Source organism: Pelophylax lessonae, assembly GCF_965119305.1.
Source record: "Pelophylax lessonae genome assembly, chromosome: 1".
NCBI classification, from domain to species: Eukaryota; Metazoa; Chordata; class Amphibia; order Anura; family Ranidae; genus Pelophylax; species Pelophylax lessonae.
Window position 1 is genome coordinate 139,550,628 of NC_138768.1, and position 13,866 is coordinate 139,564,493.

At 45.9% G+C, this 13,866-nt stretch overlaps 1 protein-coding gene across 1 annotated transcript in view; it reads right to left on the reverse strand.

Moving 5' to 3' along the window:
* MCCC2 (methylcrotonyl-CoA carboxylase subunit 2) overlaps positions 1 to 13,866 on the reverse strand; it is a 195,081-nt gene that overhangs the window by 125,448 nt on the left and 55,767 nt on the right. Inside the window, exon 8 of the mRNA XM_082275349.1 lies at positions 4,727 to 4,791. Within this exon, the coding sequence (XP_082131475.1) occupies positions 4,727 to 4,791 (65 nt within the window). The remainder of the gene's footprint in view (positions 1 to 4,726; positions 4,792 to 13,866) is intronic.

A 13,866-nucleotide genomic window follows, 5' to 3' on the forward strand; every position in this document is an offset into this window, starting at 1 on the left:
TTGGTGGTTGATGTAAGCCGCGGCGGCGGCATTGTCCGTCTGAACCCGAACCGGACGGCCCCGAAGCCGGTCTGTCCATCTCAGAAGGCAGAGCTTTATCGCTCTCAATTCCAGAATGTTGATCGGGAGGGAGGACTCCACCTCCGACCAAGTTCCCTGGGCGGACAGAACGCCCAGAAGACCACCCCAGCCCGACAGGCTGGCATCCGTGGTTAGCACCGTCCATGACAATGGACGAAAAGACTTGGCCCCCGACACCGCCGGGGACTGGAGCCACCACAGAAGATCCCTTCTGGTGTCGTGGCTCAACGAGATCCGCAGATCCAGGGATTGCGTCCGCCCGTCCCACTCGGCCAGAATCTCCGCCTGGAGACCCCGCGTGTGAAACTGGGCAAAAGGGATCGCCTCGAAAGACGAGACCATTAGACCTAGACATCTCATGCATGTCCGGAGAGACGAGTGCCGGTTGTCCCTGAGGGACCTGACCTCGTCCTGAAGAGTCCGAAGCTTGTCCTACGGTAGGAAGACCTTCGCTTGGACAGAGTCCAGAATCATTCCCAGGTAGGGAAGGCGAACCGAAGGACACAGAGTCGACTTCGGAATGTTTATGGTCCAACCGAACTCCTGCAGAGTCCGCATCGTGGTGGACAGGTCGGTCACCAGGCTCTGACTGGCGTTTGACCGTATCAGGATATCGTCCAGATACCCCAAGACGGCAATGCCCTGTGCTCGCAACAGGGCCAGAACCGGCGCCAGCACTTTGGTAAAAACCCGCGGAGCCGAAGCGAGACCGAAAGGTAACGCCACAAATTGGTAATGATCCTCCGCAATGGCGAATCGAAGGTACCTCTGGTGACCCTCGAAAATGGGGATGTGTAGGTACGCATTCTTCAGGTCGATGAAGGCCATGAATTCCCCCGAACTCAGGGCAGCCACCACTGAGCGCAGGGATTCCATGCGAAACCAAAGCGGTTCAGAGCTTTCAAGTCCAGAATCGGACGCACTTTGCCCTCCTTTCTGGGCACAGTGAACAGATTGAAGTAAAACCACCGAAATCTGTCCCGATGAGGCACCGGGACCACCACCCCCTGGGCCCGCAGGTCCCGCACCGCCAGGTGCAAATCCTGCAAGCGCTCCGGAGACAGCTGAAGATTTGAGGGAAAAAATCTGCCCGCCGGCCGAGAGAGAAATTCGATCTTGTAACCAGATCCAACGATTTCCTGAACCCACCTGTCCCGAACGCGGGCGAGCCAAGGTTGTAGGAAACCGCGCAGACGTCCCCCCACCCCAGAAACGGGTGAGGGCGCCCCTTCAGGCGGAAGTGGTATGGGAAGTCGAACCGAACTGGCCGGACTTCTGCTTCCCTGCCCACGGCTTCTTCTGGGAGCCTTGGCCCTTGAAGGGCTTGCCTTTGGACTGCGACCGAAAGGCACGAAAGGACCCCTGAGAGGGCCTAGACGAGGAATTCCGCTTTCCACGGAAAGACTTATGCTTGAAACACTTGGGCAGGAGAGTACTCTTGCCCCCCGTAACCCCTTTTATCAGGGTATCCAAAGCCTCGCCAAAAAGGCGAGATCCCGCGTAAGGAAAATCCGCCAGCTTCTTGCGAGAAGATTGGTCAACCGACCAATTCTTCAGCCAAATCAGACGACGGTTCAGTACCGCCACGCTGGACAGGCGCGCAGCCAAGGGAGCTAAATTCAAGTCCGCATCACACAAGTACATGACACCCTGATGGATCTGGTCCACCATAGCCAACGTGGTAGGTGGAGCGGAATCAGCCGCCAAGGTGCGCTTGAGCATCTTGGTCCAATCAGCAACAGCCTGTGCCGCCATAATGGAAGCAAAAATAGGCTTCAGCATAGAACCAGCCACCATATAAGCATGACGGGCAAGAGACTCTATTCTCCTGTCCTTAGGGTCCCAGAAAACCGGGGTATCCTCGGAGGGCACCGCAGTAGCTTTGTTCAAAACGGCTACCGCATGATCCACCGGAGGCGCCACACACCAACGCTCATCGGTGGCAGGTGCAAACGGATAAAGTAATTTAAACTTATTTGGCACGGTAAAAGGCTTCTTTAAATTGCGCCACTGTTCATTAACCGTATGGTGAAATTCAGTAGGGCAGGGAAAAACCTGCGCTGATTTGCGAGCCCTCTGTGTTCCGAAAGCAGACATCCTAGCAGGAGGAGTAGGCTCATCCTCCAGGTGCAAGGTGTCCTTTATGGAAGCAATCAGCTCATTCATGAGTGCAAGCTCTTCAGGCGAGCCAGGGGGAGAAACATCAACCCCCTCCACCTCAGGCTCTCCCTCAGACCCCACAAGGTCCAAAGATGAGCGGGACCCTGAGAAGGGTACGCCAGCCACAGCAGCCACATCGCCCTCTGAATCAGAGGAAATGGATAACCTGGCCCTTTTTGCGGATCGTTCAGCCAGCAGCATCTGCACCTGAGACACCAAGGAAGCCACTACAGTGGTCAGATCAGCCCCCTCGGGGGGTGCAGCAGCCCCCTGGTCCCCCACCAGGGCGGGGGGAAACTTGCTATCCTGAGAATCCATGCCCCAGTACAGAAAAGCAATAAAGGTACTGGCCCTTTAAAACCACGGCGAGCGCAGCCCACCGCACACTGCTGTATGCACTGACCCCGCAGGGATAGACAAATACTGAGCAAGGAATGACAGGACAGAAAGGTAAAAACCTGGAGAGAGCACACCAGACTGCTGCCACCGATCGCTGTTCCCGGGGAAAGAGGAAGTGATGCAATGCTGACTGATTGATATAGCCTATGGAAGGCTCCAGTAAAATGGCCGCTCGGCAGAGGGAAAAAGGCCACAATAAAATGGCGCCGCCATGTGCATGAGTAGTATCGCCCGCCAAAATGGCGGCGAATGGCGCCAAAACACGGCGCTGCATAGAGACAGGGCCGGTCACAGTATATAGGCAAATAAAATGGCGGATCGCCGCAGCGATCGCCGCACACACACATGTCTGCACACAAACTGCACCCAGAGCATAATAAACAGCAGAGCAGGATGGCCCCCCCTTGCAGCCCACAGGCATGCAGCCACACAGGGATCTGACAGGGAGCCCGCAGTTACACAGACATGGAGCGTAATACACAGCCACAGACTGACACCCATACAGAAGGTCCCCACACAGAAGGTGCTTACCGTACCAGATGGCGTGGGGAGCCATCTCCAGCGACAAACCGCTATCAGGGCAGACAGGGAGTGCCGCAGCCAGGACGCTTGTGGACCGCAGTCATGGCGTCCAGTGAGGTAGCCACCTCACAGGCAGCATCCCTGCAGCGAACAGGGATGGGTCGTTCAATGTGCCAGGGTAAAACCTAAGCTGAACGCTCGATGGCAGGCTGGGGATCCATCTGGCTCTCAGCCCTGGGATGCAGGGCGGCCAGTCCGAGACCCAGCTCCGCATGATGATTCTTCATCAGAAGATCCCTAAACTAAGGCTGACAAAATAACAGCTAGCAAGGAAAAGAGAAAAATACTTGAAATAAAATCAAAGAAAGGGTAGAAGGCTGAGACTGAGCCCCAGCACAGGATAGCCAGCTACTCCTAAGCTAGGCAAAGTCAAACTGAGTTGGGAATGCTGGTGCAGGAGGTATTGACTTAGGGGACAGCCCCTAGGGGTGTGTCTGTGTTAAAAGCTTTGTATTAACAATTCTTGTTGCCTAGCTACTCCTACGGAGAAAAGGTCAATACCCATTGGTGAAGACTTGTGAGTGGGCGGCGACTGTCGGAGGACGTAAGAGAAAAATAGTTTTGCCTATAGTTCTACTTTAATATCTGCTAACCAGAACAATAGATATCTATTCAATCAGCGAATAAATATAAACACAAAAAGATAAAAAACAAAAGACAAAAAAAAAAAAAAAAAAAAAAAAGGCTACCATTGCGAACATCTATTTAAAAATGCTGGTTGTTGTCATGCTTGTCATCTGGCTTCAATACCTTTAGAGTCAGCAGACTGACATAAGTATGCCCGCATGCTACATTGGAACGCTTGAACCATAATACTTTTTCATGGTCAGCGACTCAGGATACTGATGCCCAAGAGTGACAAGTTGCTAGCAGCTTTGGTTATTATACTCCATACTGTAACCCCTAATTATAAGAAGTCAACTCAAAGTTCTATGCACTCTGACCACAAGCCTTAATATGCAAGTCCATCATACATTTCTAATAACCTTATATACAAGCAGCTAGAGCGCATTCTCTTCTCTAGTATGAAATACTGTATATATGTACTGCATATATGTAATTATGTAAGACTTACACGAAAAAGATAAAAATCATCCTTTAGGATAACGGCAAATAATCCCCTTATGGTCACATTATGCCAATGAATAAAACCAAACATCACTGCATAGCAAACACTGTAATAATCACGGACATCATTGTCAGAGCCAAAATGGCACACAAGATTTCTGCAAATGCCACAATGCAAAATGACAGAAAAAATGCTCATCAATGTCACAGATGAAATGGCACACTAAATGTCACAGATGAAATACTAGATCAGATTTTCATTATACCAAAGCACCTCCACACCAACCCCATCACTGATTTTTTTTTTTTTTTATATCGATGATAATCTAAATGCCATTAATTTGTATCTTCCTGAATTATTTGCTTTTTTGTAAGAAATTTACACTAGCGAGAAAAATGGCCAAGCTAGGATTTATGTGTTTATTCATCGTCTTACCTACAGTGTAGATCAGCCCCTCCTAAATCTTCAGCAGATACTTGCTCCCCAGTAGCAGCTTTTACCTAAAAGAACAAATATCACCATATGAAGGCAAAGTACTGCACCCATATTTTAGCTTCACATTGCCTTGTTCCAATCATAAACAAGATTTGAGGAAGGAGATATATTCTTCTAATCAACATGAAATACTTAAAGTGTGTGTATATATATATATATATATATATATATATATATATATATATATATATATATATATATATATAAATACACACACACACACACACACACACACACATATTAAATAACATATTATATATACATACATACATACACACACGTGAGTACCCCCCTCACATTTTTGTAAATATTTTATTATAGCTTTTCATGTGACAACACTAAAGAAATGACACTTTGCTACAATGTAAAGTAGTCAGTGTACAGCTTGTATAACAGTGTAAATTTGCTCTCCCCCTCAAAATAACTCAACACATAGCCACTGTGAACCACTGGTAACAAATGTGAGTACACCCTTAAGTAAAAAGTTCACAATTGGGCCCGATTAGCCATTTTCCCTCCCCCAATGTCATGTGACTTGTTAGTCTTACAAGGTCTCAGGTGTGAATGGGGGGCAGGTGTGTTAAATTTGGTGTTATCGCTCTCACTCTCTCATACTGGTCATAGGAAATTCAACATGGCACCTCATGACAAAAAACGCTTTGATGATCTGAAAAAAATAATTGTTGCTCTACATAATGATGGCCTAGGCCAGTGATGGAGAATCTTGGCACTCCAGAGGTTTTGGAACTACATTTTCCATGATGCTCAACTACACTGCAGTACAAAAAAGAGGGGTTCCCCTATTGGTGGGACTTTACAGGCACTCCAATGAATGTACAATTAAAAAATACAAAAGCAATTTAATTTAAGCAAAGTAGTAAAATCAAAAACAGAGCAAGCAGTAATAGCAATACAAAACTGCAGGTGACATGAGTACTGTAATATCAGGAAATCCAAAGCGTTTCGAAGAGTGATACTTCTTCTTCAGGGGTACTATTTAGCTTACACTATTTCTATCAACTGCGTTGTATAGCGTTTAAATTGCTTGCAAACATATAAAAGCAAACTGAGCCGTAGAAGCCCATGTGGTGGGTCAGGATGACAAGATTACATCCGTAGATGGAAAGGAGGGACTTTGTTTGTGATATCCCAGTAGTTCAGCCAAAACGTGAAGAAGCTCCAGGTAGAACCTATTGGACAGCTGAAGTCCAGATGGAGGAGCCCTTAGACTGTTATGGACGGCACTGCCTCTTGTGAGCTGCGGTCATGCTTCCAAGTCGTTCACGTTTTGGCTGAACTACTGGGATATCACAAACAAATTCCCTCCTTTCCATCTACAGATGTAATCTTGTCATCCTGACCCATCACATGGGCTTCTACGGCTCAGTTTGCTTTTATATGTTTGCAAGCAATTTAAACACTATACAACGCAGCTGATAGAAATACTGTAAGCTAAAGAGTACCCCTGAAGAAGAAGTATCACACTTCGAAACGCGTTGGGTTTCCTGCTATTACAGTACATAATGTCATCTGCATTTTTGTATTGCTATTACTGCTTGCTCTGTTTTTAATTTTACTATTTTGCTTCAATAAAATAAAATTACCTTTGTATTATTTAATTGTACATTCATTGGAGTGCCTGTAAAGTCCCACCAATAGGGGAACCCTTATTTTTTGTATCGTAAATACATGGGATGTGGCACCAGTATCAGGGTCGCCATTGAGAGCAACTCTCATAAACTACACTGCAGTGCATGAGTATCATGGGAAATGTAGTTCCAAAACATCTGGGGTGCCAAGGTTGGCCATCACTGGCTTAGGCTATAAGAAGATTGCCAAGACCCTGAAACTGAGCTGCAGCACGGTGGTCAAGACCATACAGCGGTTTAACAGGACTGGTTCCACTCAGGACAGGCCTGGCCACGGTCGACCAAAGAAGCATACAGAAGAGTGCACGTACTCAGCGTCATATCCAGAGGTTGTTTCTGGGAAAAATACCTATGAGTACTGCCAGCATTGCTGCAGAGGTTGAAGAGGTAGGGGGTCAGCCTGTCAGTGCTCAGACCATACGGCGCACACTGCATCAAATTGGTCTGCATGGCTGTCGTCCCAGAAGGTAAAGATGATGCACAAGAAAACCCGCAAACAGTTTGTTTAAGACAAGAAGACTACGGACATGGATTACTGGAACCATGTCCTGTGGTCTGATGAGACCAAGATAAACTTATTTGGTTCAGACGGTGTCAAGCGTATGTGGCGGCAACCAGGTAAGGAGAACAAAGACAAGTGTGTCTTGCTACAGTCAAGCATGGTGGTGGGAGTGTCATGGTCTGGGGCTGCACGAATGCTGCCGGCACTGGGGACCTACAGTTCATTGGATCCATGCATGCCAACATGTACTGTGACATACTGAAGCAGAGCATGATCCCCTCCCTTTGGAGACTGGTATTCCAACATGATAACGACCCCAAATACACCTCCAAGACGACCACTGCCTTGATAAAGAAGCTGAGGGTAAAGGTGATGGACTGGCCAAGCAGGTCTCCAGACCTAAATCCTACTGAGCATCTGTGGGGCATCCTCAAACGGAAGGTGGAGGAGGGCAAGGTCTCTAACATCCACCGGCTCCGTAATGTCGTCGTGGAGGAGGACTCCAGTGGCAACCTGTGAAGCTCTGGTGAACTCCATGCCCAAGAGGGTTAAGGCATCCTTGGGGGAAAAAAAAAAAAGGTGGCAACATAATATATTGACACTTTAAGCCCAATTTGGACATTTTACCTTAGGGGGTGTACTCACTTTTGTTGCCAGCGGTTTAGACATTAACCGCTTTACGACCGCCCGCAGCAGTTATACTGTGGCAGGCAGCCGCACCTGCGCGAACCATCAGTTGCGCGCAGGAGGCTAGGGGGTGAGAGCATGCCGCCGTCGGCGCGCTCTCGCCCCCGCTCGTCAGCGGGGAAGCCGATGCAGCGGGCGGCTCCAATTGCCGCATGACATCTGCGATCGTTCCCCGCTAAGAGAGAAGAATGGTCAGCTGTTGTAAACACAGCTGACTGTTCTCCTCCCTGGAATAATCACAGAGCGACTGTGATCCTTCTTTATAGGAACACAGGTCTCTATTTTTATTTCACAAGCCACACCTCCCCCCCTCCCCCAAAGTTAGAATCACTCCCCTAGGCTCACATTTAACCCCTTGATCACCCACAATGTTAACCCCTTGATCACCCACAATGTTAACCCCTTGATCACCCACAATGTTAACCCCTTCCCTGCCAGTGCCATTATTACAGTAACAGTACATATTTTTAGCACTGATTACTGTAGTAATGTCACTGTTACCCCCAAAAGTGTCAAAAATGTCAGTCAGGGGTCCAATCTGTCCGCCGCAATGTTGCAGTCCTGCAAAAAAAAAAAAAATAATCGCAAATCGCCGCCATTACTAGTAAAAAAAAAAAAAAATAATAAAAATGACATAAATCTTCCCCGTAGTTAGTAGATGCAATAACTTTTGCGCAAACCAATCAAAATACGCTTATTGCAATTTTTTTTTTACCAAAAATATTTAGTAGAAAACAAATTGGCCTAAAATGTTAAAAAATTTAGATTTTTACATTTTTTTGGGGGAGGGAATGTCATATAGCAGAATGTGAAAAAATATTGTTTTTCTTTTCAGAATTGTCGCTCTTTTTTGTTTAAAGCGCAAAAAATAAAAAATCACATAGGTGATCAAATACCACCAAAAGAAAGCTCTATTTGTGGGAAAAAAAAAAGGACGTAAATTTTGTTTGGGTACAGCATTGCATGACCGCACAATTGTCAGTTAAATTCACGCAGTGCCAAGTTGAAAAAAGTGGCCTGGTCATTAAGGGGGCAAATCCTTCCAGTCTTAAAGTGGTTAATGGCTGTGTGTTGAGTTACTTTGAGGGGACAGCAAATTTACACTGTTATACAAGCTGTACACTCACTACTTTACATTGTAGCAAAGTGTCATTTCTTCAGTGTTGTCACATGAAAAGACATAAAATATTTACAACAATGTAAGGGGTGTACTCACTTTTGTGAGATACTATGTAATATATATATATATATATATATATATAAACAGGGAAATTCCAAGCTCAACTCACCAATCAGTCTGCTTACTAATCGAATTAACCTGTCTAACAGTATGCATTAAAACAGGGGTTTAGTTAGCACACATTTGCAAATGCATGCGTAAGCTGCAAGGCCACTTCCATGTCCTCCTTGCTGTGAATGCCAGTTATAGATGGGGGAACGGGCCATTTTGTTTGTTAGTGATATATCTCGTTATTACCATATAAATATTTAAAACAGAATGCAGCTATGGCAAAGAACCCCGAAAGCACTACAGATTTTCCAAGACAAAGAGAAAGTGGAAAGAGGGAGTGGAATCTGGTAAATTTCAGCTTCAGCTATTAAGGTCTGTAAACAACTGGATTTTTAGCACAGTTAAAATTAAATTTAAAAAACATAAAAAAAACTAGCTTGCATAAAATTTTTTTAAAGAAAATGCAGCATTTTAATGTGTGAACTAGTGACAGCTCCGGGAAGGAGCAGTGTGAAGCGCTGCTTGCTTTTTTCCCCCCATAATTCTGAAGTGTCACATGACGACACTTTATTCATGTCACTGCATATGTGTGATGCATTATGCTTTTGTGCAGTGACGTGTTGCCATTCAGTGCAGGAAAAAAAAATCAGCCATGTGCATATCACACCAGTGTTGTGTTAAAAATGACGCATGTGGAATGCAAACATTTTCTATGGGCCATAGAAAAACGCAGGCCAATGCACATTAGCATGAACAAACCTGCTGGTGGGAAAGAATAATGCAACGTACGCACATGCAAGATCTCATATTTACGGGTCAACAAAAGGTATTTTTTTATTTGTATTTTAAGTCCTGGCCATAAGAAAGAAAAAAAATTACAAAACCACTATTCATTTTAAAAAGTTGAACTCCAGCAAAAACATTTATGATTTGAACAGGGCTGGAACTTGTGTACCTCTTGCCTGCTGCCTCTCTGACCACATAGAATAGCAATGAAAATATTACAGAATTTCTAACCCTACCACACTAAAAAACAACTTTGACTAGAGTGCTACACTCTATAAAAGGCAAGACAGAAACCTAAAGATTTGTTTATATGCTGAAAAATTAGTAATTTACCCTAATGGCATGCAGTGGTCAATATAAAAAAGGTTGAGAGCCCCTTGACCTCATACATGACAAATAAAAGTGTACAAAGGCTATATATATCCTGGAGATATACACAGAACAGAGAAATATGAAATGTAAAAATAAGTGCTTTTGTTAAATGAGATAAGTACTATGACCTTCAGCAAATCTGAGTTTCAACCTCTCTGTGCTGAGAAACCAGGTGCACTAGTGGGACAGTTTAGAGGAAATGACTAATATGATCACATGGCAGACAGGAGAGTCTCCGTATACCATATGTGACCTAGTAGTGCATATAACAAACATAAGCACTCCACTTCAGGGCCGTCTTAATATGGATTGGGCCCTGGGCAAACATTTTCTTGGAACCCTCCAACGCAATTGTGCTCTCCACCCCAACATCCCAAAAAACAAACACACACACATAGACTTATCCAAAAAAAACTTGAATCATGTAAACCTAAAGAACTGGTTCAGAAACAAGTCCTTAGCTTGATCGGTAACAGTGCGCACTCACCAACTATAGCAGTGGCGGCTGGTGCTTAATTTACTCGGGGGGGGGGGGGGGGGGTAACACAGCCTCCCCAGCCAGCCAACCACATAACCCCCCCCCCCCCCATCGCTCGCTCTATCGATCGCCTGTCAGGCCCCCCGCCAGCCCCTGCACTTACCCAATGCAGGTGGCGTCTTCACCCCTGCGTCTCCTCCGGAGTCCTGGCAGACGATTCTCCTCCCAGCCAATCAGGAGTTAGGACTTGTGGCCAATCGGGTCTTAGGACTTCCAGCCAAACGGGACTCAGGACCCGCTTCCTGATTGGCAATGAGGAGAAACAGGGAGACATTAGCGAATTTTAATTCACACAACCGGGTGGTCTTTGGACACAATGCTCTGCGCCCCGAGCCCTCCCTTTTTGAGACCAATTAGAGCCTCCGGCTCTAATCATGTGCTTTTAAAAAAAAAAAAAAAAAAGATCCATTGGAATCCATGCGTCCGGCGCCCTGCATGTAGATTAAGGGCCGGGCGCATGGATTAGGGGGGGCGGCACCCCTGCGCCCTGTATGGACGGGCCGCCACTGAACTATAGTAATACTTATAAGCGACTGACTGTGCAGCTGTGAAACATTCCTGAACTAGTGAGCAGAGTTCGGGCTCTTTCACACTCACAGTGGACTGCCATGTCCAATGGAGAACGATCCATGTTTAGATTGCTTTTCAGAGGGCACTGGCATTACGTCATCTCTCACCATTTTCTTTTCTAAACTCTACAAACTGATGGAAGGGTAACTGCACTCCGCATAGCATTACTGCCAGTTAAGCTGACCACACATTACAGGAATGGTAAAGATGTCCTATAACATAGGATTAAGCATAGTCCTAAGGCCTTCATGCACACAGTAACTCTATGTTAGCCTATGAGTCAATGCACATATAAAAACTTTCAGAGGCGTTTGGAGGGATAAGCATTTAGGGGCAGTAGAAAAAAAAAAAACAGCCTGTATTTTTCTGCCTCCTTGTATTGTCCTCTGTAAGCTCCTAAACCTCTCCTATTCCCTCTAATTTTAGTTGCGGCCATGTACACTGTCCTATGCACACTACACTACACATCCAACAGTCCTTCTCAGGAGAGAGCAAGAGAGGGTGGCTACGTTCCTACCTACAGTACAACCATGAAGAAGGAACATAGTCCTAACAGGAAGTCGGATCACAGCAGCAAAAGAAAAAAAAAAAAGGGAATTTGGAAATTTGGAGGAGGCTGGGAGCAATCAAATTAACTGTTTTTGAGTTAAATGAGTTGTAAAGGCAGAAGGTGCATTCTATGCATTAAGATAAAAATAAAAAAATATATTTTGTGTGCAGCAGTCCCCCTAATATTTACCTGAGCACATCTTTATCCAGCAATGTTTGCAGGAGTGTCCCAGCTGACCGAGACTCCCCTTCTCAATGGCTGATACAGCGGTGCGGTTGTCTCCCACTGCTGTCAATCAAAATCAGTCAGCCAATCAGGAGAGAGAGGGAGTGGGCTGGGTTCCAATGGACAGAAGAAGCTGTGACCCAGCTTGGGTGTCCCCATAGCAAGCTGCTTGCTGTGGGTGCAATCAACCGGAAGGAGGGGCGAGAAGCACCGAAGATGGACCCGAGAAAGGGAGCATTACACATTACAGCCGGTAATTATAACGTTTGTTAGTTAAAAAAAAGAGACTTTACAATCACTTTAATTTTTGTGTCTATTAAAAGTCAGAAACTACAAAAAAAGAGTAGCTGCTGACTTTTAATAAACACACACTCACCTGTCCCACAGTCCAGCAATGCGGCCAGCAGTTCTCTCCCTCTTCTCCCCGTGGCGCCGGAATCACTCCCCAGCCGGGTGCGCACTGCGCGTGCGCGAGTAGCGCTGCGTGTCCTGAGTGGACAGGCAATTTTTTGGGACATGTGACGTGACCGAGAAGATTGCAGGGAGGGAGGAGGAAGAGGAGATCTTCCGCTCGAGCAGCCTAGGTGGCCCGAGCGGAAGTGGGAGCAGGACCCTGTCAAATACCCGCTGCCCCCCCCCCCCCAAAACAAAATGACATGACAAATGTGGCATGTCAGGGGGGTCAAGAGCAGTTAAAGCAGAAGTTCCAGTTTTGGGTGGAACTCCGCATCAGGATAAAAAAACCTTCCGTGTGCAGCACCCACCGTAGTCCCCCTAATACTTACCTAAGCCCCATCTCGATCAAGCAATGTGCACAAGAGCCTCAGCTCTACGGGGACTCTCTCTCCTCATTGGCTGAGACAGCAGCAGGCGCCATTTGCTCCAGCTGCTGTCAATCAAAGTCAGAGAGCCAATGAGGAGTGAGACGGGGTGGGGCTGGGTCACGGCTCTGTGTCTGAATGGACAGAGGAGTGAGCCTGCTCAGATGCCCCAATAGCAAGCCAAGGTTCTCTCCTGCATTGGATGACATATCGAATACGTGAGTCGGCTCTTTTAGGTAGGGGGTGCACCGGCTGTACTGTGATTAGTCACAGTGATTGCTGGCCGGGACCCGCTAATCAGGGAAAAAGATGGCAGGACAGAGCTCTGTGAATGAAAAAAACACAGAGCTCTTTCCTGTAAGCGGGGATGTGCGGGTTTTCATGCAAAGCAGGGAATAAAAACTAGAACTTCCCATCCTAAAAACAGCACACAGTAAAAGCACCAAGCACTGTTAGGCACACATTTAACCCCTTGATCACCCTAGATTTTAAACCCTTCCCAGTCAGTGTCAGTACAGTGACAATGTAAATTTTTAGCACTGATCACTGTATTAGCGTCAATGGTTCCCACAAAGTATCAAAAGTGTCAGATATCCCGCCGTTCTATCGCAGTCCCACTATAAGTTGCTGATTGCCGCCATTACTAGTATATAAAAAAAAAAAAATTCCAGTATGTATACACACACTATAGTTTGTAGACGCTTTAACTTTTGCGCAAACCAAACAATATACGCTTATTGGGATTTTTTCTTTACCAAAAATATGCAGCAAAATACATACTAGCCTAAATTGATTAAGAAACTAGATTTTTTTAAATATTTTTTTTATTAAATGTTTTATAGCAGAAAGTAAAAAATATTGGTCTTTTTCACAACTTTCGGTCTTTTTTCGTTTATAGCGCAAAAAAAAAAAAAAAAAATCCAGTGGTGATCAAATCCCCCAAAAGAAAGCTCTATCTGTTTAAAAAAAATGGATTTTTGTAAAATCTTACCGTAAAATCCTTTTCTCTGTCGCTCATTGACAGACGCAGTCCTCTTGATTAATATCAAATCGGGTTATACTGCCCTCTACAGGAGTAGGACACTAGGCAGAAGGAAAACGTTCTGGCCACACCTTAGGGGCAGTCCCAGAGGGTATATCCTCTCCCTC